The following is a 27,380-nucleotide window of genomic DNA, read 5'->3' as shown; positions in this document are numbered from 1 at the left end:
TATATAATTAACAATCTAACCCACAAAACCCTGGGGCCCTAAGCAGAGTATGATTTAGGAGGCCACTACCTTGGAGTAGCTCGAGAACTATAAACTGCATTAATTACGTGTCACTTTTGTTGTGTTTTCTTAACCTATAGTGGGCAGTAAAAGTGTTAAACAAGTAAACCAGTTTAATGACTTCGGTTAAACCATTTGTTTTTGCAAATGAAAGGTGGAGACGTTGGTCATTTTTATTACAAAAACTAGTTAAATGTAATAAAATTCTTCACGTGCGCTGTTTTTGTCAGTCAGTGAGTGCGTATATCTCAACATGCATCACAGTTATACGCATAGAACCAAGGTGAAGGTGGTGTATTCATATAAAACCACTGGTTCTGATATAAAAAAAATAATATATATATAAAAATATAATCCCACGGGCCACCAGTTTGACACCTCATGCAAAACACACTGTTAAACGTCATAGGACTATCCTGTTTCAATAAAGGCCAAATAAATAAGGACGTCCTGTTTAAACCACTTTGATCTTTGCAGATTGCGCAGATGTGTTTTTAAAGACTGGAGCGATTGTCTCTGGAGGACGTGTCTCTGCAGGAATCCCATTTCATGTCTCATCTTGTCTTGTCTTGGGGGGTAAAGCAAAAACTCTTGTCTCCTCTCATATTCATAAATGTATTCCGTCATTAGAACAGAACTGTCACTGCATTTGTCGATGGGCTGGTAATGAGGGACGTGTTGCTGTGCTGGAGGCGTTCCAGAACAGAATCACAAGTTTGCCCTGTTATCAGATCGTCCACGCTTTCACTCGTTGTAATTGCAGAGCTTTAGACTAATGTGCCGAAAAGTGGCAGCGTCTTTGTTTTGGCAGAGGAGAAAAAAAAGGCCCTAATAAATAAATAATTTAGATAAAATTGCTTTGTGCTTTTATTGTAAATCCTCCGAACATGTTTGCTTCCACAATAACTCCTGACAGGCTTCCTTTGTGATTCCTCCAGTGACTGACAGCCTCTTGTATCTCCATTGTTCCTCCCTCTTTTGTCATGTTGTAATTTTTCCTAAATGTCACCCCGTCTGTTGACTATTTTATACACTTGAATTTAAAATCTGTCAGAATTTCTGTCTTTTTCTGAGTTCTGCACTTTCAAATGTGCCTTTTCTTTTCTTTTACCTTCCACAAAAACAGAACATTTCAGTGTCATTTGGTAAAAGTCATAGTCCGTGCGTCAGCTGAGCTCCACAATAATCATAATTGTAGTAACGATTATTATGATAAATGTTATTTATAGACACATTTTAAGACACTCAAACTACAAATTCAGCAACAATAAAACCTATAAATCACACAGTAAATGCAGTCACAAGAGTTTCCACATGACATATATGTCATCAGTGCATTGACTGTACACTAGGACTGAATCACAATTTGAAAGAATGGATCGAGCAACAAGCAGAGGCTGCGGTTTATTTTTAAATTCAAATTGAATTAAGTTTGCTCCGTCTCTTTTCACACGTGAAATCCACATTGATTGACCTCCTGCTGACTCTTTCCCCTTTTCTCTCTGAATGTAGTTACTAAGTGATTAGTCCATTGATCAAACCTCCCTGTCCTCTCCGTCGACTCAGCTTTCAGGCTGAATAATCTGCCCATTAGTGGTCACGTCTGAAATCCTCTTCCCTTGGAAACTCTGACAGGATTTCTAAAGTTACACCTCCCGTTACATAACGTGTTAGCACACATGGTGGGTCGGGTTGGGGATATTTCACTCAGTGTCAGCATCCTGTGTTTGTAGTGTTGCGACAAGCAGACACACAGAAGACGCTGTGTCCAGTGGATTTGTGTAAATTCAGTTTAGCAGGTATTTGGTATTTGACTTCTTTTCTTTCACTGTTGGAGAAGCTTCTCTGTGTTCAACATCACACATGCATCATAAATAATCAACGTGCAACACAACAGCAGGAAACATCATGAACACACGGACAGTTTCACAGTGTCACGGTGGTTACACTTTTACGTCTTTAACTTCAGTTCCTCTTTCAAACTCAGCAGCAACTGAATGATTTTACATCACTGCTTTAGTGTTGCGCATCATTGCAATGATCTCGATGGTGAACATTCAAATAAATGCAGACCAGTGCAAAGTAGTGCATTATTTACATTTACTATTTTTAATCTTTACATACAACATTTTTCAATATTTCTTTGTCTCTTATATTTTCTGGTGTTTAAAATGTAGGCATACATTTATGACCCTTTTTTATTATCTTATCTTACCTTATCAAATCTAATCTTACCTCATTTTTATCTTAGTTTACTTTATATTATCTTAGTTTATCTTACCTTATCGTATCTCAGCTCATGTTAGCTTAGCTGAGCTCAGCTTATCTTGTTTTTTTATCTAATCTTAGTTTATTGTCTATTGGCTTAGTTTAGGTTAATTTAGCTTAGCTTTGGTCATCTTTGTTTAGCTCAGTTTATCTTACCTAATATTATCTTATCTTAATTTATCTTATTTTGGCTTAGTTTATTTTAGCTCAGGTCAATTTATCTTATCTAATCTTATCTTAATTTAGCTTGTATTAGCTTAGTTTAGCTTAACTCATTTTAGCTTAGGTCATCTCATCTTATTTTATTGTATCTTAGCATAGCTATCTTATCTTAGTTTATCTTATCTTAGCTCAACTCAGCTTATTTTATGTGGTGTAGCTTAGGTTAGCACATCTTATCTTATCATGTTGTTGTGTAGCTTAGTTTAGCTCAGCTTATCTCAGTTTATTTTATCGTAGTGTAACTTAGTTTAGCTCAGCTTATCGTAGTGTAGCTCAGCTTAACTCGGTTTATCTTATCTTAGCTCAGCTAATTTTAGCTTAGCTTTGCTTATTTTAGCTCAGTGACAAGACTGCTAAAATAAAGAAATAGATTTCATGGTGTCATCTTTACAACACTGAGTCAATAAAAACCTGCATTTGACCCAGCGGTGTATGTTGTATATTGTTTCTATTTTCACTGTATGCAAAAGCTATAGCTACTAGTAATGTGTTAATGTTTTTGACCAGTAAACAAAGGGGCTAAAGAAATGAGCATATTCCATTTAGAGTCATCTCACCACTTGTAAAATGTGAGTCACACAGCTTTCACTTTTGGTTTGAGTAGTAAAATGATTCCTCTTACAGGAATAGATCAGGTTATTTTGACCTGAGGTCACAGTCTGGGACTGGCTGCCCATACTTTTGATATATGCGTGTGAAAGTATTTTTCAGACATGTAAATTGGCTCCAGATATTTAGTGGAGTTTGACGTTTACATCTGACTAACACAGTGGGAGATTATGTGGATCAGACATGTTCACATTAGCATTAGAATCTGCAGAGCATCTAAGCGAACGGTTGGCTCTCTGTGGATTTACTAGAGCTTTTCCTCCTGTGTTTTCATTATCCATACATTTGACTAGGGTGCTGGCAGGAGAAGTTCTGGAAAATTACCAGATTTACAGTTCTGGACATTAGCATTCAAGCTTACAGCTTCTCTGAAACGTGTCTTAGATTCAGTAAAATGTTTTGGAGGAGAATATTCAGTGCATGTCTGAAAGCTGCTAAAACGATGAGCCGATTCCCTTTGGGTTATTGTCACCATCTGTAAAATGTCAGCGAGGGACTAAGAATAATGTTTGATTAGTTTGACAGGTAGCATAGATTAATCAACTTTAATGAGCTTTCCATCTGCAAGTAGCTGCCCACAGTTTTTCGATGTGGGTGTCAAAGTGAGGAAAACGGAGCAGCCACTGTTTTTGATCATGAGTACAGACAGTCCTTTCATTTAGAAAACGCTGCTAATGAAGCTTTAATTTGCTGCAGGATTGTGAGTCACTGCCTCATAAAGATCAACTGGTTTCTTCAGTTCCCACGTTTTTTGAACTCTTCTCTCTCCGTCTGTCTCTCCTTCACTCAGCTTCGCCGTCATCGCCTCAGGCTGTGCCAGCTGTCCCAGGCTGGTTTGTGGCAGAGAGGGCTGCGGCGCCGAGTTCTGCTACCACTGCAAACAGGCCTGGCACCCCAACCAGACCTGCGACTCTGCTCGCCAGCAGAGGGCGCAGTCCCTGCACACCCACAGCAACCACTCGCCCAGCTACACACAGGACCAGGGACCTGGTGAGTACCTGGAAAACAAAAAAAACACATGTTGTTTCTCATGGTGTGTTTCTGACTCGGAAACTCCCCAACCCTCACCTGGAACGCGATGAACTCGGGGGTGACATCACTCCCAGGTCTAATTTCCATGTTCCATTATAAATGGAACACAGCCTCAAATTCAAGATTCTTGTGAGTCCATAAATGAGGAGATACTCTATCCTAGCATTCTGGGAATGTACAAATGTAAGAGGCTAGCAAGTGTGCGTCTTTATGTCTTTAAGAATGTTCCACTTAATTAAAAACAAATACCCAACAACCTCCACCTGCCATGTGGAGGCGCAGATCATTGCTCTGCAGGGAGGCTCCACCCATTGCTTTACTACAGCACTGGACTAATGACCCATATCCTAAATAGACTGAATGTGTCATTGAAAGTGCTTGAATTTTGTGCAAGATACAGAAGTTACGTCGAGCTGTAATAACTAGCGGTGTTGTGGACACTGTCCACTGTCTCTCTCTCTGCTGTTTAACGTGAGAATCCACGCAGAACAATGAGCGAGTCACGTTAAGCAAGAGAGAGAGCAAATGACGAAATTTACAAAGACTGACTTTGCCCATGATCCCAGTGGATGCCATGGGCGAAGCGGCTCCCACAAGTTGGCCTCCCGTCTTTAGCTGTGTCAGCACATTCTGTCCTTGAATTTGAGGGAATTGGTCTTGAACAGTCCTTGAAAAATGGGGTGTAGGTGTAGGAACCCTGGAGTGTCTTGACAGTCATGGAGTTCTTGTCTGCTACATTTGCAAAACCTGCAAATGACATGCATGCACAAAGGATTGTGGGTACTTCTGCTGGGTACATGCATCCTAAAATCTCAGTGGTGAGGAATTTGAAACATCCTGAACAGTACAGTGACGTAATATCTTTGAAATCTCAGCATCCTACCTTACCTTGACTCTGAGAAACACCCACAGACTCTCACCACACAGCGACTGAGCCAAGAGTTAGACAGTTCCACACACATCTGCACAGTGTGTGTGTTTCTGTGGGTTTGTGTGTGTGTGTGTGTGTGTCTGTGCATAATCCTAAACAGACAGAAAAAAACAATCCTCTCCTCCAGCAACCTGAAAGTCTACTTCACACCCCTGAGAACTGTCTGAGTCTGTATCTCAGTCTCTGTCACTCGTGTCGCATGTCGATCTCAGTCTGTCACACAGTGTTGATTCAAACTTGACTCATGTCTGCGGCGGCGGTGGTGGTGGTGGCGATGGCAGCGGCGGCGGCTCCCTGGCGTTTCCCACAGCTGAGGGAAAAGTTGCAGCGCTCAATCACGCATGAGACACTATTTATATCACAGCTTCTCTGCTGGATAGTTTGATGACTGCAGCGGCAGCATGTGTCCTGTCGTGCAGCATCTTAAAATGTCGTCTAAGCTGCTCAGACTTTCCAAAGAGACACAGTTATTTCAGTGTCTCATTTGAGCCATGTTTGAAATAATCAGTTTAATCTTTGCTTGTGGAAAAAAAAAGAAAAAAGAAAGGTCCTTCTGGTTCTTTTTACTTCAAACATGTGAAAACTTTAAAAAGTCACAGAAAAGTTAAATAGCAGGAAATCGGTTATTTTCAGTTCTGGTGGACGGACTGGGCCGTGGAACAAAAGGAGCGAGTGTGTTATTCAAGTGAGGGTAATTAAAAAATCATCTTGTGATTCGTGTGGTGGTGAAGAAGAGGAAGAAGAAGAAGAAGTAGAAGAAGAAGAAGAAGAAGTAGAAGAAGAAGAAGAAGAAGTAGAAGAAGAAGAAGAAGAAGGGAAAGCTTTGCAAGCCAATGTCATTTGGAAAGAAAAGCAACAGCTTTTAAATGACTTTTAAACTACTTTTACATATACGTATATATTTTACTACAATGGAAGGAATTCATTGTCAGAAGTGTCACAAAAGCCTAGGATTTATCATAGTTACTGAGCATCTTTGACCAAAGTGAATAAACATCATAAATGATGAATTTTAATGTCCAACTCTCTTGTACATTCTGGAAATTCGCCTTGTAAAGCAGATTATGTTTTGGCAAAGCCAGAGTGGAAAATGGCTTCTGTCGTGTCTGTCTGTTTGCCAGGGCAACAAGTTTACTCATCACACTGAGACTGTTGAGGTTAAGTCTTTAGCCACAGCCCAAGGTTGAGCAATCTTCACCTGGAGAAACCAAACCAACTGCACCATGTTAGCACTTTCCCAACATTTGAACAGTAGTTGACCAAAGTGCTGCACAGTAGTAATTAAATTAATATGACGACTAAATAAAAACAGAAAAGACACCAAACACGCGAGTCAACATCTCAATGTCTCGCCGAGAAAATGCAGAACAACTGACTCACACTGTCTCAAAATGCAAAGGAGAACAGGTGAGTCTTTAAAAATAATTTTAAAAATGTTACCAATTCTGAAAAAGGCACCTGTTGAATGAAGGCACATGTACAGGCAGCAGTTTTATAGAACAGCCAATAGGAGCCCCCCCCCCTCCCTCTAATTCTTTATTTACATGACACTGAAAACAGTGACACAGATATGTCGCCTACCGCAGCTTTAATCACAGAACTCTGATGACTTACAACAGAAGATTTATACATAAACACTGACACTGACTACAGCCAGGAGATGGTTAACGTACAGTTGCTAAGCAACAAGACTGTAAACACAGTTGTTTTGTTGTGGATGCAAACACAACAGGACACAACTGTAAGAGCTTTTACGTTCTTATCTGTCTCTAGTGTGTGTGTGTGTGTGTCTTTAATCACATTTTGATTAAAGATTGATTAAATAAATCCCTCCAGCTGTCCTTGGCCATTTCTCAATCTTCATCACATCCAGTTTTTCCTCCATCTGCCAAGTTTCCAAAAAGAACTGACAGCGAGCCAGACGACCAAAGCTGACTCATGAAGCGACCCGGGCCGTTGTCCTGCTGCGCCCACCTGTCTGTCTGTCTGTCTGTCTGTAATAATGACTGGACACAGACAGATATACAGAGAGTCACAAGAGAAAGAGAGGGAACAGAGAAAAAGCGAAAAGAAAGAGTGTTGGAAGACGTAATGTTTGCAGAATAAAGAGAAACAGAAACACAGAATAATAACTACACACACACACATTCAGCGGCCTCTAGAAGGTTCTCTTCAAATGTCTTAAACTGCCCTTTAAAGAGCAGAGAACATACCCGGCATCCCAGAATTCGACCACACAATCAATTCATTCCTGTTTTCCCCCCTTTAAAAAAGCATGAGAGGACAAAGTTCTGCGATTGTTCCGACCATTACCATAATGAGGTTTGATTTAATGTCAGAAGTTGAAAAAGATTCCATGTTTAAATGCAGTATTAAATGGTTTTCTTTACTCCGATGCCCGGAGGCTAAGTTCTGCACACAGACACACACAAACACATGGTTTTAGTGATGTAATCGTTTTAAAGCAGACACTAAAAAAGAAAAAAAGAACAAAGCAGAGAGTGTTTGGTGTTTGATATTACTGGGGTGGGGGGGGGGGGGGGGGGGGGTGTGGAGAAGCCTGAGGGCTGTGAACACAGTTGTTGTGTCTCAAACCTCTTATTTCTTCCTGAGTCACAGCTTATGTTCTCAGCTCCAGACTGATTTTTCCAAACAACAGTGAACCTCAGTGACTTATAACTCACTATCGCCTCATGATAAACATGAAAGTGGAAAAGAAGCCGACCGTTAGCTCAGCTTTGCATAGACGACCAAATTAAAGCTGTAGTGTGTAAGTTTTAAATGCAAACGTATGCCACATTGAAACCATTGTTAAAGGAGTTCACGCAAAACTGATAAACACATTACGTTGTTTTTTTGTACAATGGGCTTTTGTTTTCGTGTCGCCTGGCGACATCACTGGTGTGACGCAGTTTACATCATGACTTATGGAGGCACGGTGGAAGCACAACAGCTGCACAGTGCTAGTAAAGCGAGATGTCTTCATACAGTTGGACTACGACTGAAAACAAGTGATAAAGTACGATTTCACAATCGTACTTCATCTTTATGAAAATGCTTGCTCCGGCAAAAGGAACGCAAATCAAATCAAGCGCTCCTTGAACAACTGCTGCTGTTTCCTCCGCCAAGCAGCTCCTAGTTTCCTGGGCAAGTCATTCTACATTAAAAGACCAATATACAACAGATAACTCCGTAGAAACGAGTTCTGCATAGAAGTTCCACACTGGAGCTTTAACTATTCATGTCAGTATTTTCATCTGAGTCACTCTTTACTGTCTCCAGCAGATGACATCAAACCCTGTCCTCGCTGCGGCGCCTACATCATCAAGATGAACGATGGCAGCTGTAATCACATGACCTGCGCCGTCTGCGGCTGCGAATTCTGCTGGCTCTGCATGAAGGAGATCTCCGACCTGCACTACCTCAGGTAGGAAAATATCTCCTTGTGCTGTAGGTCCAGTTTCAGCTCTAGTTTGTTTCATGACAGTCACAGCTCGCTTTAAACTACTGAACACATTTGAAGCAATTTTGTCTTAATTGGCTGACCTCAATTACCTGTGAAGTTCCCCAAGGCTCAATTCTTGGACCAATTCTGTTTCTCATTATATAAAAATCTCATCCATTAAACAAATCAATCAATCTTTATTTACAGTATATAGCACTACTCATGTATATGAAATGCAACACAAAGTGATTTACATTAAAATAAAATACATATATAACCCCACCCATTCCACTCAATCACACATTCACTCACCCAGATTCACTCACACACCTTTATAAACACAATCTATGTGTCTATGAGACAGATAGATAAAAAAAATACAATACTATAATAAATAGATAGATAGATAGATAACCTAATAAATAAATGCGCATAAATACAATAAAATAAAAATAAATTATAAAATAAAATAAATTAATTAAATTAAAAGCCAGACTAAAAAGGTAGGTCTTGAATCTGCTCTTAAAAGTATCAACACTCTGCCTTCAGGTCTTCACAAAGTTAATTATTATCATTTACATCTAAATAGAGACAAACAAACAACGATAAAAACTTTTTGTGTGGTGCAAAAGAAAAAAAGTTGGTGCTTATCTTCATTCTCCGTCTCAACAACCATAAACCCAACTCTATAAACGTTTACTACCATAATAAATACATGTGTTAAAAATGTGTCTGCCTGGCATTTTCACATATTCAAACGTAACCGTCTCTCTGACCGTCCATCAGTCCATCCGGCTGCACTTTCTGGGGGAAGAAGCCCTGGAGCAGGAAGAAGAAGATTCTGTGGCAGCTGGGAACTTTGATCGGGGCTCCAGTCGGCATCACCCTGATCGCGGGCATCGCTGTCCCCGCCATGGTCATCGGCATCCCCGTTTACGTTGGCCGCAAGGTAACAAACTACTCCTAATTTGTTATCTATCATTATGAAGTATCTGGATTAGTCAAATGACTAGTTTATTTTTATTTATTTTTTAGCTAATAGGGCTTCAACTGCTTGTTCACCTGGACTAAATTTAAAAAGCATGATGAAATAATGGAGAAAATTATAATAATTGAATAGAAACTGAAATCGTATTAACAGAGAGAGAGAGAGAGAGAGACAGGAAACAGACTTCTAAAAGAAAGAGGAAATTATGAAACACCATTCGTGAGTTCATAATCTTAAAGCGGAACTTTGGTGTCTTCTTTATATGTGTTCTATACATATTTGACTTCACTGAAAACGAAACAGCTTCTTTGTCCTTGTTGCTTTTCAGTTTTTCCACACTTCTTTAATCTTTATGTTCGCTTCTCTCACTGTTTTTCTTTTACAGAAGTGAAAACCACAGACTTCACTTTACACCACAGCAGGGTCATTGTTTTACAAAACTGTGCCAATTATGTGGAATTCACAGCACAACGCAGACATAACAATAATAATAATGGGAAATACAAAGATTCTTTGTCTAAGTTTCGTTACGCTGCCCTGTTAAAAGGGTTTTCTGGAAATGACAGGATATACAGCAAAGGAAGTTTTCCACTTCCCTTGATTTCCAGGAAGTGGTTTCTATTCACGCTAATAATAATCAAAGACTTTTTGTTTTTCAAAAGCAGAACCAATAAGTGACTGCACTACAGTGCAAATATTTGGTGAAGTCCTTCAAACATCCAGTTAAAACATTCAGACATTCTCAAATGAGCTAAATGTCATGGCTTTAAATACTTGAAACGTCACGAAAATGTTCATATAAGCTAAATTATATGTACTTAAATGCTTGAAACATCCAGACATTTTCAAATTAGCTACATTTTGTGTCTTTAAATACTTGACATGTCACGTAAATTCTCAAATTAGCTTCATTTTATGTCTTTAAATACTTGAAATGTCACCTAAATTCTCAACTGAGTCTTTAAATCCTTAAACCATCCAAGGGTTTTTGAAATTGGCAAAATGTTATGCCTTTAAATGCTTGAAACGTCCAGAAATTCTCAAATTAGCAAAATGTCATGTCTTTATGTTATTATATCATCTTAAATCTTTTAAATGAAAATGTTTGTTTTTGTTTAACATTCCATCAATTAAGACATAAATACATATTACTTCATATTTGATAATGTGTAGTTCAGTTACAGTTGGAATATAAAGCAATTCTAGTAAATACCACTGAAGGTTCTCTCTTTCCTTTAAATGAGATCAATTTTCTCCGGTGACAGTGGGTTTACAAAAAGAACTGTAGCACCCTCTTCTGGGTGCTATTGGAACTGTGTGAATTATTTATTTATTTATTTTATGTTTTTTAAAGCTCCAAAAAAATGTAAAGGTCATCATTTTTAAAACAGTGAACCTTGTCAATGCTAATGGAGGTTGTTATGAACGCGTCACGACAGAGACGCTGGTCTTTAAAATCCTCCTGAAAGAACTGGGTCTGTGTGTTGAATGTAGATCGGTGTAGATCACAGTTAATCCCTCCCGGAGCTTTTTGCTTTTATCTCCGTCTTCATACTGTTAGATTTTGAATTGGTGTCGGGTTTATTCTCGTAAGAGCCCGTTAACAAGGAATTCATTGTGTTAAACCCAAGAGTTTACAAGCTTTATTTAGACAAATGCGCACAAAATATCATTTTACATGAACACGTAACCAGCATTTCTACAAATGTATGGATTTATAGTACAAAATGGGTTTATTTTTGTTCATATTCATCTTGGACAGTGGTCCTAACCTGACCAAAACATACAATAAGATCCAGATTTTTCAAAATCCAGCTCTGCAAAGACAAACAGTTTGTGTACAATTTAGGCAAAAGTCAAAGTTTTCTTTCAGGTAAACAAATAAACTCCTAATAAGGATTAATTCAGTGGACAAAATACATACAATACATATTTAAACGTGGAAAAATACACATTTTTATTGGCTGTAAATGTCAGTGTGTAGGATTTACTGACATCTAGTGGTGGTATACGTCACGTATCCTTCTCTAAACATGTAATACAATCTATAAACAACCTGTAACACAACTGTTTGGGTTGTACGTCATGTTTTCTATTATATAAAAAACATGGCAGACTCTGTGGAAAAGGCCCCGCCCCCAGAACAGCTGTCCTGTGATTCAGATGATTACACCAATGACATCATGTTTATATTCATTTATGATTTAACCAGTTTCTTCTGATAGAGCCTCTCAACTCCTACGCACTGGTCCTTTAAATTCACTAACACGTCCTCCAAGTTCAGAAATGTCTAACCGTCCACCTGTCGGTCTGTCTGTCTGTCTGTCTGTCTGTCTGTCTCTCCCTCTCACAGATCCACGCTCACTACGAGCTGAAGAAGGCGTCTCGTCACAGGAGGAACCTGGCCATCACCGGAGGCGTGGCCTTGTCCATCATCACTGCGCCCGTCATCGCAGCTGTCAGCGTGGGTAAGAGACGCAGCCGCCGTCTGTTATGCAGCGTGAATCTGTGAGGCTGAAACAAGGCCAAAACAAACCAAGGACGTCGTGTTTATCAGCGTCAATGAACTGATGTGTCTGCTGCTGCTGCTCGTCACTGGAGACAGAAGAAAAGAAAAGAAAAATACACACGCTTTTGCTATTTAATCCAGCACATTTAGTTTGGGAGAATCTGCTGAGTCACTTTATCAGAATGCATGTCTTTGAAAAGGAAACACAAGAGCTTGAAAGTACAGAAATATTATTGATTGTTTTCTTTATTTTTGCTTTACGAAATAAGATAAGATTTACCGTTACTGATCCTCCATATGGGAAATTCACATTGATACAGCAGCACAAGTTTACACATGTACAGTACACAGTTAAAACGCAAGCAAAAGACAAATAAAACTAAAAAGTAAAAGAAAACTTTAGATTACATTTACCAGCAGATTTTGAAAATAAATTTTATAAACATTAAAAATAATAATAATGATAATAATACTAACAATAATAACATCACATTATGTTTCATTAAATAATTGTTCCTGGTTTTTTTTTACCTCCAGGCATCGGTGTCCCGATCATGTTGGCCTATGTTTACGGCGTGGTGCCCATTTCTCTGTGTCGAGGTGGAGGCTGCGGCGTGAGCCGAGGAAAAGGACGAGGCGTACGCATCGACTTTGACGAGGACGACGGTCCAATCACAGGTGAGAACCACAAATCTTCACATTTGGCTTTTAATTCACTCTGCGGCACACTCAGACTCGACTCTCTCCTCTCCTCTCTCTAAACCTGCGCAGTGGCGGACGCGTGGCGCGCGCTCAAGTCCCCGAGCTTTGGCGAGAGCAGCCTGGACGGCGCGGTCAGTGGTCTGAGCACCACGTCCCCCAGTGAGGGCCTCTCTGTGGCCCCCGGGACTCTGGGAGACACGCCGCACTTCAACACTCTGGCAGGTGGAGCTCTGGGAACTCGCACTGGAAAATACAGCAGGTGATGATTCACTTTTCAGGCTCTTTTTTTCCCTGCTGAGAGAGAACTGTTTTTAAAACTGTTGTTTGCAGCTTTTATATTTGTTAATATGTCTTTTTTTTATGTCATTTGGCTTCAAAATGGACAGAATTGTGTCACTGAGTGTTTTGTTTGTTTGTTTTTTGTCTCTAGGCTGGAGGTTCAAGCAGCAGAGTTGGCTAAAGAATCTGCTCAGAGGGAGACGGGCAGCCTGGGAGCAGGAAGTGACTGTGCCAGCACCAGAGGAATGGCTGGATCCATCATCTCCTCCTACACGCTACCTGACAGGTGAGACGTCATGATGACCCACGTCATGTCAAAAAAAAGAGTCTTTTAATTGTAGCTCTTAAATTTCATAAATGCGACAAACTGTAGTTCTTTAAATATAGTATATATGTATTAAAAAACTTTACATAGATACACATGATAATATCTTAACTTTAAGGGTCAAACTGTTTTTTTTGTTCGTTATTCGGGTGGAGAAGGGACAGAAATGTCTCTTTTCATTCTAACGGTTGCAGACAACAACAGAACTAAAACAAAAGAGTCCTTGAGCCATTTGTGAGTTTTGGCTTCTGTTTTTTGAAGAGTTTTTGTCGTCAGGGGACAGAACTGACTCTTCTGCCACCGTCACTGTTTTGGATTTTAGACGTGATGTAACTGAGGAAACTGGATTAAAACTAATCTGATGACTTGGCAGCTTTGACGCCGTGATGATCTCAGGTTGTTTTCTCCTCCGCGGCCTGTCGACTTAAAGCGGCACAAATCCCTCTCAAACAAGCAAATAAACCCCGTCCCAAATATCACGCCAGAGCCCCAGTGACTGCGTTTAAAGGAGCTCTTTGTTCTTCCGCCTTCATTCCTGTTTATCTTTCACTCCAGCGTGCAAATCATTTTGAAGCGTTAACACGTGGTTGTTAGATTTTCTTTTTTTAAATTGACGTGTGACTTGTGTGTGTTTGATCGGAGCAGAACATTTGTACGTCATGCTCTTGTTGCTCTATGTTTTTCTGCTCACATCAGGACAGTGTCTGAAGTGGTTTCCAGTGTTTCCATACGTTAAAGTGATCATTTAGGAAATAGACAGGCATGTCACCAGCAGGGACACAAGGACAACACTGTTCAATTGATTTTCAAAATAAAATGAAAAATGAAAAAACGGTTAATGAATAAGACGATTTCCAATATTGTGCACAAATGAAAAATGAAAAAAAACAGATAAAGAGTGTTTCCCGTTTCGTCTAGTTTAGATTTTCCCCCCGACATTGTTTCTGTACGTGAGGACCAAACAACAAAAATGACCAGAAGTTACCTACTGCACCTTTAATAGGTTAATAATGGTCTTTGTTTACGTGTTTCTGCAGGGAGTGCACCAACCTGGAGATCCAGGTGGACATCGAGACCAAACCCAGCCATCTCTGCCTGACCAGTGAAGAGGACCTGACCCCGCCTCCGGGCTCCGCCACGATAGCGGCGACCTTGGGCGGGGAGGAGCCTCAGGACTGCAGCTCCAGAAGGGGCGGAGCGTTGTCGGACTCCGTGCTGGGACTGTCGCCGGGGGTGTCGATCAGGGAGGGGCTCAGAGACGTCACCCTGGCTCAGCCGGAGAGCATCCGCAGCGACCTGGAGATGTCGGACACGCAGTCGGACGACATCGCTGAGCTGACGTCGGATGACTGCGACTCGCCGCACCCCAAGAGCTGCCACCTGGTGGCCGCCGGGCCGCAACCGCAGCCTCCGTCCTGTCGAGCTCTGAACCCGTCCACCGAAGGCCTTCACTGTCCCGCGGACAGCAACGTCATCCTCTACGTCTGAGAGAAGACTCAGGATTGCACAAGAAAACAACAACAACAACAACAACAACAGCCCAAAACGAATCCCGCAACATTTACATGACAAAACTCTCAAGCTTTTTTCTTCTGTTGTCCTTTTCACATTTTTGCTGCTTTTCTGCGACTTCACAGACATGTTTGTTTACTTCTGTCTGTCTTATCTTTCTACCTGTCAATCTCCTCACAGAGTAAATTGTCAGGGTTCTACCTCTGAGATTTATAAGATGACCATTTATGTTTACTCCTTGGTGCAAAATGCCTTGGCTACTGAAGCAAAAAAGAAAAAAAAAAACAAGAAAAAGAAAAGGGGTACAAATTTTCCACAAGAAAAAACAAAAAACTAAAAATATGATGGTGAAGGTGAAGCGTCACCGAGCACAGCAGAGGAAGTCGGATTGTTGGGATGTTCATGACGACACGATGAGTGAATGATTGTGGACTTTGTACTCGACTATCGTGGCTTTCTTTTACTCCATGTTCTTTTTTCTCCCCCCCCTCCCCCCCGCCCACTATTTATATTCAGACGATGTTGAAATCGCATCGTTCGCCGTGTGTGCATGAGTCTGCATGAGCCGTGACAGATTAAAAAAAAGAAAAAGAAAGAAGGGGGGCAGCAGCGAGTTTCTTTTGCACTGGTGAAAGTTCTAGTTTACGTAAAAGAAAGACAAGAAAAGAAGCACATAAGGAGGGAGGGGGTATGGCCAAAAATATAGTCCATTATGACCGAGTTCTGACAATGACGTGGACCAGTAGTTACCAAATCCTGGTTCGGGACCCACGGATGGGTCATGGAAGAGTTTTTATGAGTCCCCCCCTAAAATTTTCCAACCATTTAAAGAAAGATTTATGTGTATTTCTTTATTAATTTAAGGAAAATTTGATTCATAAACACTGACGTACGATTATTTGTTTTTTAGTCCAAAAAATAGTGGCAAATATTGATCAGTGTCTTGTTTTATCCACAAAACCAAAGATATTCAGTTTACTGTCGCAGATGAGCAAAGAAATCAGAATATGTTTACAATTTAGACGCTCGGATATAGAGACAACTTATTAAAACTATATGTATTTAAGAAGAAACACACAAACTGATTCATTTATATAAAGAAAATATAGAAAACATACAGTATTTAACAAGTACATTTGATCGACATCAAGCAGACCTAAACTATGAACTAAAAATGATGTTAGTTATCCTGCAACTTTTTAATGATTTTTAACTGAAAGGAAAAGAGATTTTTCAGCGTAAACACAGTTGCAAGCATAAGTGTGTAAAAACAACAGTGTCACTATACTCATTAATTAACAGCACTAAAAAACATTATAGCAATTGTAGATATAACCATTTCAAGTGGTTTTAAAGTTTAGACAAATTCAACCTTTATTTATTTTCTTTATTAGAATCAACATGGACTGGACAAACATTTCTGAAATATTAAGCTTGCCATTCTGTTCTTTAAAATTGGAAAACAGCGTTTGGACCAAACATCTCTACTCTAAGTCTTCTGTGTGTGTTCTTTTGACAAACAGAGTTTTTATTTCCCGTAACAGATGAAATTAAACTGATTAGTTTTTAAGTATTTTCAGTAATAAAATTTCAGAAAATAGTGAAAAAACAAACAAAACCAAATGTAAATGATTTGGATCCAAAATCCATGAGAACATTCTGTAACCACAGAATGTTTGGAATTATTCATTTAAAAACACACGTTGATCCACAGACGCATGTTGTTGTGTTTTTTTCTGCGTGGTGTCTGTGAACGCCTCGTTGTCAGAACTCTGTTTCCGGTGTGTGAACTGGCCGTTTGACCACTTGAATGTGTGTGTGAGTATGTGTGTGTGTATAAATGTGACTCCTGATGAATGTACACTTTTTGTGTTTGTCTGTTTTTGAATGAGCACTTGTGCACTTTATCGGAATTGATCTTATTTATGTTTTTTTTTTGTATTTTTAATTTTAAAAAACATTTTTTGCAGTTCATCGTCTTTCTTGTCGCTATGCGTGAGTTTACTTCAGTTGCGTATTAAAGTCTGTGGTACAACCAAAATAAATCACCCACCAGGCCTTTTATGTTGGATGTAACTCGAGAAGAGTTTGGCTCAAAAACATTCAAACCACTTTTAATTCAAATAAATATTTTTTTTAAACTTAAACTAAATCCCTCTTTTCCTCTGTACCTTATTTTGTTTTGAAATAGGGATGACTTGATATGAACTTCTCATGTCCGATGCTAACACCATAACATTATCTACCAGTATCAGTTATTTGATGAAATAAGCAGCGCACAACAGGACTCGGCTAAAATGTGGTTACATTCTTTACAATCTGTGAGTAGAGAAGCATGCAATATATGGTATTTTGCGATTGTATTATTTCCATTTTGTGTCTGTCCAATATCAGATACAGCCATTTCTTTTTTATTTAACCAGGAAAATGATTAAAAATCTCTTTTTCAAGTGTCGTTTTGACCAGTATCCCACTGACACATATTAAGTTATCTCATCCCTAGTTTACAGGTCAATTTTCAAGTCGTTTTTTGAGCCAAACTCTTCATCACTGATGCCAATAAGCTCGTCTTACTCTTACTTGCTTCTTATCTTTGTATCACCTCTGTGCTTCTGTTTAAAAAAGAAAAAGGTTTTTTCTCACAGGTTTTGTTTCCCTTCACTCCCCAAGGAAACCTTTTTTATATTCATCATCTCAGAGTAACTCTATGGATTTAGCTGCTTGTGTATAACTGGAAGCTGCTTTGTTTGGTCCGCACTTATCACGTGTTCCTGGCTGCCTGTGAGAAAACACACAAATGTACCACGTACAGAAACCCAGACTTCCCGAGCAGAAGAGTGTGAGCGAGTGTTAACAGAGAGGTTTAAGAACACAGGTGTCCCTGTCTTCATTTGAAAAGGTTTTTTTGTTTATTTTTTGTTGTTTTTTAGAGTATATAGATAGCAATACTGTATTTAAGTGTTCTGATTCTGTTTGTGTATTTCCTGTCACTGGTGATGCTCTGCCTTGTGTGGGGTTGTACACACAGGACTGTGAAAGAAAAACCTGTGGATCTTTGAGGGGGAAAAAAATAAATAAACACAATCTGACGTTGCACCAAAGCAGTGAATTGAAGTTAATTACAGATGATACATGGTATTTGTTTTGGGTTTAAAAAAACACTCATAATGTAGTTGCTAGAGGAAAACACAAAGCTAATGATATTTAATGTTGCATTGCACACAATTTAATATAATATAATATAATATAATATAATATAATATAATATAATATGATATGATATGATATGATATGATATGATATGATATGATACGATATAATGTAATATTTATCATGTAAATGAGGATTCCATTCGTTTATTTGACTCCAATCCAGCAGGTGGCGTTAATGAGACATTTCCTTTGTTTCCCAACCTGCGGTAAACGTGAAGCGTGAAGAAGAACGACAACCGGTGACGATTTCCGTGTGTAACTTCGCTGCCGTAAAGTACATCGTACGGAGTCGAAGGAAGGTTAAAGCGAGTGCCACAAAACGGTATTTACACTTATTTATCGACACTTTGTCTGTTTATTGACACAATAGAAAGCATTCAATGTTTGAAAATGTCACGGTGTGACGTGTAAAGTTGTGTTAATCGCACGCGGTTTGTCATCAGCATGAACACAGTCGATTGTCATTGAAGGAGACACGTCAAGTCTGCATGCAACTAAACCGAATAAAAACAAAACCCGGTCATACATTCATTAAACTGTACATTTATTATCTATTTCACTACATCACTATATAATCACACAAGTATTTTTCTTATACAGTAAAAAGTAACAGTTTGAATCATTGCTACGTAGCTAAATAGTTCGCTAGCTACGGGCAGCTAACAACAGAAAATACTGGAAAGAGGTCGACTCTTTGAGAAGAACATAAATATACCTCGTAATAATATCGTATAACAATGACATTTACAAAAACACATTTGACAAAAACCAAAATACTTTTATACATATATATTATTGGAAAAAAGACATTTACTGTGGAAATATAATTATATACGTAATAAAAACTTGTGTATACATATTTACATGCACACTCACACATACATACTGTATACAAATATACACGTATATAACTTCTGTCTAGATAGTGTTATTATTAGTTATATTGTCTTTTCTTTGTGTAATTTAACCACTTTCCCCAGTATTTTTCAAATTGACCTACATTCATCCATATCCAAGTACAGTCACACCTTTTTAATCTACTGTTGAAGACTTCAGTTCCTGGATATGTTGTAACATACTAAGATTTGTGGAAGCACAGCAGCAGAACTTAATCTCTGCTGAGGCTGACGTTTACTTTGTTGTTAATATTCATTTCCTGAAAGAAAACTGAAACCTGTCAGCATTCAGAAGCAGGTCTGTGTCAGTCGATGCCACCTGCTTTTATGGCGTGTTCCTTCAAATGGAACGCCCCCTTTAAGTCAAAGTCGGAACAACCTCACAAACCTTGTTTTTTCCTACATTTCTTCACTGGAACGCAATCAAATCAGAGGTGACGTCATTTCATCCAGCTTCTAGTACAAACTGGAGTCATGAAACCATCCCCCAAAATAAAAAGAAACTAACACCTTTCATGTTCAGATGATTTATCTATTAGATTTTTTTTCCTGAACAACAGAGACTAACCTGTCTCAAACTCCCTGTCTCCCCGTAACACCCCCAATTTGTGATCACTTTTACCCCTCCCCCGATCCTCCACTTCCTCCTCCATCAGCAGCGCCATCATGCCGTTCATCGACGTGCAGTCATGGCTGGGCATCAACATGGACCGCTGGATGCTGCTGCAGAGCAGCGAGCAGCCATACAAGCGGGCAGGTCGCTGCCACGCCTTCGAGAAGGAGTGGGTCGATTGTTCCCATGGTATCGGGCAGACACGAGCCAAGAAGGAGTGTCAGCTGGAGTTTGAGGACTTCTATGAGTGCATGTGGAGGCAGAAGACGGTGAGGGTTTAATTGTTTAGTTATTAATAGACTGTTTTGACCCTTGGTTGAGGCTAACTCATTATAAATAACCATCTTTGCTGCCTCTGAATGACTTCTCCTCTTCCTCCCTGCAGAATAAGCGGCTGTACACGATCAAGAAGCAGCGAGACGCTTTGGTGAAGGAGGGGAAGTACACGCCACCTCCCAGCCACTCAGGCAAAGAAGAGCAGGTGCCGTGAGGGAACACGCAAGCGTCCATAGCTCGCTCTCTTCTTGTGTATAATAATTCAGATGTCACTATATCCTCTTCTCCTGTACAAGTTTGCAAATAAATGTTAACACCCACCCTCCTCTTCCTCCTGTCTTTCCTTTGACTGTCACATTCTAAACCCCCTTTTCTGACACTAACTCCACCCATTTCCTGATTTTGAAAACAATTGCCAAGAAGTGGTCTGGATTTGAAATCCGACACAGAGAGTTCCTGCTTTCTAATGAGGTTTTATTTGCAAATCCTTGGGTAGCCCATAGCCATGTGGAAAGGGAGTTTGGCTTGCAACCACAGGGTTGCCAGTTCAAGTCCCCACCAGGTCAAAAAAGGACTGTGTTTTCCCTGAGCATGGTGCCCAACCCCCAATGCTCAGTGGCTGCTTGCCTGCTGCTCCTGATTCTTGGATGTTTTCTAGTAGGGGATGGGTTAAATGCACAGAAGGAATTTCCCCTGCAGGACTGATAAAGGACTAATTTAGTTTTAATGATTAATGTACCTCAAGTATAAAACAGACAAAAACCATATTACTGTTCATGTGTTGATGTCAGCTGTTGTTGATCATAGAGGCGGTAAATTCAATTGTGTTTGCTCAATGAAAAAGCCGTCAATACTTGTACAACGAGGCAGAGCAACAGGTTTTTACTTAACACGCAGGTTTAATGGCCTCTGTTGAATGATTTTATGTCCGTCCTCCTCCAGCTATGTAAGTGGAAGTTGAACTACGGTCCATTTTCATAACCCACTGACCTAATTTTAGTAAAGCGCTCAGCAGTTGAGCAAGTAAAGGCTCCCGAGGGGGAGGACAGGACCACTCAGTCTGAAGACAGCAGGTGGATATACTGGATGAATGCATGCTCTTTGACATCTTTGATTCAATTAGCAGCATTTAAATCTGGTTGATGGGATTAAGGGGCGCCGCGAGTCACCACAAGGTGGAGCCAAAACGATACGGATAGTGTCGGGTATGTCTAGTCATTTCTCCATTTGGATTAGATTAGGTTTTATTGATCCCACACTGAAGAAATTCACTTGTGACAACAGCTAAAAAGGGTTGACATGACAAATACAAGGGGAGTAGGATAAGAGATAAAATATGCAAGACAAATATAAAGTATAAAAATACAATATGTAATACTACAAGGAAACAGGAATATAAAAGTATGTGATAAAAGTTTAATAAAATATAAACAATATACAACAATGAATCAATTAATTTAACAAACAATGAACAGATAGATTAATTATGGAAATAATGGTCAGTAATAATTACTGTATAGTAGTTGGAAGATAAAAAAAAAAAACTTGCTGACCCAGAAACCTTCCTCTGACCCTCGGGTCTGATCACAGAAGTGCAATTATTGTAACCACTGATGTCAAAGTGAGTGTGAGGGATGTTTGTCTTCCTGTGAGAACATGTACATCTAAACTGTGTACTCAACTTTACTTGTCACGTCTTAAAATCCAGTCCATTAAACCCAGCTGAGTTGTCTTCGTGTGTTGGTCCACGTGTGGATGAACAAATGTTTCCATGAACAATGACTCACACAGAAAAAAAAAGAAAGAAGAAGAAGCTGCGTCGTCTGAAGGTCCTCATTGATCTCATCTTTGGCCTTAAAGCAGAAATGCACAATCTGTGACTCACATTATGATGAGGTAACATCACTTTCTATGTTCCCTCTGCTCCATTTCTGCAGAAAAGATGGATCAATGTGAAGCTGTTCAATAATTAACTGATTCACTGGAGAATGAGTAGTGATTGTACGGTGAACTTTACCCTTTGTTTGTGGTCACAACAGCCTCTGGTTCATGTTCATGTGGCGCGGTCAGCGATTAAAGCTGCTGCAGCAGCAGCAGAGATAATCCAGCAGTGGAGGGAGGATGAGAGTCTGGATTAACCTACAACAGTCACCATCACCCCCCAACCAACATCATCAGATCACTCAGCAATACACATCTATATCATACATATCTATCTGATTAGGTAGATATGTAGTTGATGGATAGATCAGGCCAATAATAATGTCAATATAAAACAAAAATAATTTAGATAGAAAAGAATAGAAAATTGTAAAATACATGGCTTCCTTGTGTCAACACTGTTTCCACCAAGGGTCAGTGTCAATCTTGGGCAAACACCAACACAAATAGGATTGTTGTGTTTTAGTTAATGTTGCTGTGCCTCATATAAACCACTCAAATAAAAACCCTGAACTATCACTTTAATGTAAGATCAGGTGAGTATGGATTATGCTCGAGCCTGTAGGAAATGAATGTGCCCATGTGTAGGGATTATAAAGACTGAGATTACTACTATCTATCTCACATGTGTTTGTGATGATCTGCTTCCTCTGTGTAATCCTGAAATATGAATCTGCTGCAAATATTCCACAGTGAACGCCCCAAGTGTGTGTGTGTGTGTGTATTTGTTACCTTTTTAGGAGCTTTTTCTGGCATAAACACTGACCTTGTCAGGACCAGAGGGTCCTCATGAACCAAAACCTGGTCCTAATGAGGCAGAACCTCGTATCTGAGAAACTGGTTGGGTTTGAGGGCTAAGATTATGATTTATTGAGGTTAGGGATAAGCCTTTATTTAGGCTACCCAACTGAATGTAAGTTAGTGTGTGTGTGAGTGAGAGTGAGAGTGTGTGTGTGTATGAGAGAGAGAGAGTGTGTGTGTGTGTGTGTGTGTGAGAGAGAGGAGGGGATGAAGGAGGAGGAATAGGAGCCATTACATTCATGATCACGCTGCCTTCCTTTCTCCTCCGCCTCAGTTTCGCTCCGTCTCGGGAGGAATCGAAGGAACATTAATCCCGGATCCGTGGAGCGGAAACCCTCCATCCATCCGTTCATCCAACCATACATCCATCCACACAGCGATACACCCGGCAGGAGGAGAGGCAGCAGCAGCAGCGGCAGCGGCGGCGGCGGCGGCGGCAGGCACCATCCTCTCCCCGGCCTCCCTCGCTCTCTGCTCGGATTCCAGGAGCGCTGCTGCCCGGTGAAGGTAAGAGGCTCCGCAGCTCACACTGCAGCTACCGCTACTGCTGCTTCTCTGTGCTCGTTCACACCATTAAACACGCGTTTTATCTGGAATCGTGTGGTGACGTGAATTCTTCCTGATGAGGAAACAAACCAAATCAGTCTAATCGATCACAGTTAATCGGCACTAGTTTAGTGCCGTGTGACCCGAAAACTAGCGCGACTGTCCCTTTATTGGCACTCATCTGAATGGGACGCAGCCTATAATCTGTGTTATTGCCGGGAATCGTTGGGTTTGTGCTTGATGTGGAGGGAGAGTCGGTCACAGAGGAGGTTTTCTGCTTCATGAGGGGTTTTATATCCACTAATGTCACACTCAGCAGCAGCACCCTCCTCATCATCATCATCATCATCATCATCAGCAGCAGCATGATGTTTTCCCTTAACAGCCACAAATGGATAAATGGAATTAAATGTAATGTAATGGTTTATATGTGTTCATGATGAAGAGGCAGAGCTGGTGCTGCTGGTGCTGCTGGACAAAGGGACCAAATCTGCTCACAGAGACACGCTGTGGTGTCCATGTCTGATGTCCATTCATGCAAACACATCCCCTCCCTTCACATCCATACACAAACACACAGAGAGACAGACAGAGGCAGAGAGAGAAAGGCATTTAAAAACACCAGCGGCAGCTGTAACTCTCTTTATTTCGTCCAATAATGTGCACAGACATTTCATATTTTTATTGATCCGTGCACAAACCCTGCAGGTAATTACAGCCACAGACTCTTCATCATTAGAACCTCCTCCACCTCTGCCTCCACCTGATGAGTGAGGCTTTATGAATCCCAGTGGTCTCATCTCTGTAGGCTCTGTCTCTGTCTGTGTCTGTCTGTCTAGCAGAGGCGTTTCTAGGAAGTTTAGGGGCTGGGAGGGGGCCATACTTCACTCCTGGACTCTGGACTCTACACGGTGTGGTTGTGTTGTCATTACTATAGTACCTCACTGTGTCTTCGTTTTACACGCGTGTAAACTGAATCATTAGAGTCAGTTAATTAAAAAGATGTGTTCAGTACTTCCTGCATGATCGGAGCACAGACTCCATCTGACACAGTCACTGAAGTAAAATATGACTGAGCGCGTTGTGATTGGGCTCATGATCGGCAGCTTTCAGCAGTGCTGTCACCAAACACACCAGACTCCTCTGTGAAATATTCACATTTCTCTGCTAAATGTCGGAGATTAACGCACGTTTTCAGGACTTTTAAGTATTTTTAACCGATCTTCGGCATTGTTCGGCTTGATTCTTGTGTGGGACGTCGCACTCATGACTCTTCCAGTGACGACGCTCTCGGACCAATCAGAAGTCACATGTTAGTATCAGCTCAGGTACATAGTTGTACTTACATTTATCACATTTGTGGTTCTATTAACTCATTAGCTGGTTAGCATTTCATTTAAAGGGTTTAATATTTAAAATTATTTAATGTGACTGTATAAACAGATTTAGGTCCCCACAACATCAGGAATACCTGGAACATAATGCAGTCCCTAACCCCTTACTCTAATATTAACCATCACAACTAAATGCCTGGCCCTTAACCTAATCCTAATTCTAACCTTAAAAACCCAGGTCTTAATCCCCCGCAAAAAAAACCCTTTAAAGTTGTGAGGACCAGACAAAATGTCCTCACTATGATTTATATACATCCCTCCTGCTGCTTTATACCAGATGGTCAAATGCTCATCTCATGTTAGACCTCCTCTTCAGTCACATGTGAAAATATGGGAGGACACAAACAACCCATTCATAATAAATAATAATAACAATAATAATAATAATATTAATAGTAATAGTAATAGTAATAATTATAATAAATATCCACACAGACAGTTGTAATTGTCAACAGTCACAGTCCACTGCTGTGAGTTACAAGACTGCAGCACACAAGTGTCTCTGATGTTGTAGATAAAGGACTTCACTCAGAGTATAAGTGACCTTGATTTAAATCAGGAGATTCTGCTCAGACTCAGACTCAGAGTCACCGAGTTCAGGGATCTCTGTTCAGAAATTCGTCTTCAAAAGGCATATTTTCCACTTGGTGTGGCTGTTAAACCACCACACTAAGTGCAAATGTTGTAGAGTGACATTGAGGAGCAGAAATTCAAATGTCTTATTCATGATGTTAACTGTGACGTACCAGAGTGGAAGATATCCATCTTTTCTGTCAAAAACATCCCCGTGGAGACCAAAACCTGGTCCTGAACTGGTTACGTTTAGGTTCATTTCTTTTTTACATCGTTATTCTCATTTTCATTTGGAAAAACACATTTAAAAATAATTACTGTGTGATATTTGTGCAGAACTGTGAGAAACAAACATGTTCTCTTCAGTCTATAGAATAAGACGTGCATGGATCAAGGCAATAATTCATCTAAAAGGATATTTCGGCACACATTTAACAAACATAGCGCCCTGTTATGTGCAGGGCCTGAGATGTGAGTGTGTGTGTGTGTGTGTTGAACATGAATGTCCGTGAACATCAGCGTCCGTTTCAAAACAGGAATGCTGCTCTGGAACAACACCACCGCTACTTTCTGTCACTTTCTGTGTTTTTCTCTTTCTCTTTTCCCATCACCTCTTCTTCTTTTTTTCCTCTCCCTCCACCTCTCTGTCAGCATATCCTGCTCTCACACACACACACACACACATAGACAGACAGAGTACCTGCCCTCTAACCCAGGCTGAGCTGTGGGAACAAACTGTGTCCGTGTAAATCTGAGTCTGTGTGCTTTAAATCAAGAGAGTCAAAGCTGCAGCGTCTCTGCTCAGTCTGATTCTGCTTCTACAGTTTGTATGTCGGCCTATAAGAGCCACTATATCAGTAAATTAGTCATTTGTTTACAAGAAAAAATGCATTGACAACTCATTTAATCTCCGACCAAAAACACAGCTGTTTTCATGCACTGTATTTAATATTTGATCTCATTTGTCCTATATTTTATGCTCTTTTTATTACATTTTGCTTATCTTATCGTGTTGTATCCTTATCCTATCTTAAATGTTGTTGATTTGCTACTTTTCTCTATTTTATATCATCAATTATATTTTAAGAAACAAGTCAATTAAAGTCATCACTCTTAACAAGTCAATCAATATAATATTATACACTAGATTCATTTATTGTCTTATTTATTTATTAATTTACTTAACAGAGATAGTGCCTGACGACTTCTTAAATCAGTAACAGAGAATAACAGCAAATCATTAAGAACTTGAACTTGTGTTGATTTTATAAACTATAAATAATGTGGCATTGTGTCGTTTTACTACTAAATAATGTTAGATTCTTACACAAATATGACAATTTAATGGACATTTCCTACTTTTTAAAATATATTTGTATAGATTAAACACATACAAAGTGACTTAAGTTGAATTTTTTTGTGTTTTATTGACTATAAATCATCAAGAAATAGTCTACAGATTAAACCCGAATAACAGTTGTAAGTACACGTGTTTTTGAATGAACCTGATGAGAAGCTGTGAGCAACGTTATCAGTGTATCAGACATTAGTGAGGCAGGACGTGATCTCACTGTGTCTCACACGGTTTCTGCTCAGAGTCTCTTTTCTTTTCTCTTCTCCCTCCTCTTCCTCCTCCTCCTTCTTCTCCTCCTCCTTCACAGTGCTGTAATGACACAGTGTGGCTTTGAAACTTCCCTCCTGCCTCTATTTATAAAGCCCTGAGTTGTGCAGTGGCACTGACTCACTGTCAGGCTGCAGGCAGCAGGGACGCTGACTTACAACAGAAAACACCAGGACATAACCGTTACCCAGTGAGAGCCGCGCTGGATTCTGGGGTCGCCTTTTTGCCTCTTAGTAGCAGTGTTGCCATAGAGACGGGGAGTCAGGAAGTGGGGCTTGGCCAGCAGTCTAGCCAGGGGCCAGTGGTGGGAGGAGGAGGAGGAGGAGGGTTTTTGGCAGCAGCAGCAGCAGTACAGATGGAAATCCCAGTCCTTGTGTTGGACTCACACAGAAACATTCTCACCCTGGTGAACAGCACTGAGTTCACTTTAGCCTGCTGCAGCCTCACACAGCTGGGGGGGGCTTTTATTTTGAAAGACTTTGTCTACATTTATGTGGACAAATATATGTCGAGAAAACCTTTTGAAACTTTTATAGTATAAACACATGTCTGTCACATCGAAACAGAACTTTCACTTTTTGACCATTTTCTTTTTTCATGCTTAATCCTGATTTTTTTTCCATTA

General features: G+C 40.0%; 3 protein-coding genes across 5 annotated transcripts in view; all 3 read left to right on the top strand.

The window, feature by feature from the left end:
- The window catches only part of rnf19b (ring finger protein 19B), a 36,777-nt gene extending 21,871 nt beyond the window's left edge, over positions 1 to 14,906 (top strand). The window contains exons 3-10 of one of the 2 annotated variants that reach the window (XM_058619523.1): positions 3,950 to 4,149; positions 8,408 to 8,549; positions 9,354 to 9,516; positions 11,909 to 12,023; positions 12,602 to 12,742; positions 12,836 to 13,025; positions 13,197 to 13,331; positions 14,408 to 14,906. In XM_058619523.1, coding sequence (XP_058475506.1) covers positions 3,950 to 4,149; positions 8,408 to 8,549; positions 9,354 to 9,516; positions 11,909 to 12,023; positions 12,602 to 12,742; positions 12,836 to 13,025; positions 13,197 to 13,331; positions 14,408 to 14,858 — 1,537 coding nt within the window. In that variant the 3' untranslated portion in view covers positions 14,859 to 14,906. Of the gene's footprint in view, positions 1 to 3,949; positions 4,150 to 8,404; positions 8,550 to 9,353; positions 9,517 to 11,908; positions 12,024 to 12,601; positions 12,743 to 12,835; positions 13,026 to 13,196; positions 13,332 to 14,407 lie in introns of both variants that reach the window. The other variant, XM_058619522.1, reaches the window with a different exon arrangement.
- A 3,391-nt stretch (positions 14,907 to 18,297) lies between these two features.
- ndufs5 (NADH:ubiquinone oxidoreductase subunit S5) lies at positions 18,298 to 20,200 on the top strand. Of its 2 annotated transcripts, none has more exons than XM_058619322.1 (3): positions 18,298 to 18,416; positions 19,647 to 19,872; positions 19,989 to 20,200. In XM_058619322.1, the coding sequence occupies exons 2-3, from the start codon at positions 19,657 to 19,659 to the stop codon at positions 20,091 to 20,093; spliced, it is 321 nt and encodes a 106-aa protein (XP_058475305.1). In that variant the 5' UTR covers positions 18,298 to 18,416; positions 19,647 to 19,656; the 3' UTR covers positions 20,094 to 20,200. The 2 variants fall into 2 exon arrangements, with proteins under 2 accessions (XP_058475305.1, XP_058475304.1); XM_058619321.1 differs by having other exon boundaries at positions 18,308 to 18,416; positions 19,650 to 19,872.
- Positions 20,201 to 22,855: 2,655 nt separating this feature from the next.
- macf1a (microtubule actin crosslinking factor 1a) overlaps positions 22,856 to 27,380 on the top strand; it is a 202,341-nt gene continuing 197,816 nt past the window's right edge. The window contains exon 1 of the mRNA XM_058619935.1: positions 22,856 to 23,128. The gene's annotated coding sequence lies outside the window, so the exon portion shown is untranslated. The remainder of the gene's footprint in view (positions 23,129 to 27,380) is intronic.

Source organism: Solea solea, chromosome 20 (assembly GCF_958295425.1).
Source record: "Solea solea chromosome 20, fSolSol10.1, whole genome shotgun sequence".
NCBI classification, from domain to species: domain Eukaryota; kingdom Metazoa; phylum Chordata; class Actinopteri; order Pleuronectiformes; family Soleidae; genus Solea; species Solea solea.
This window is presented reverse-complemented; position numbering and strand designations above follow the sequence as displayed.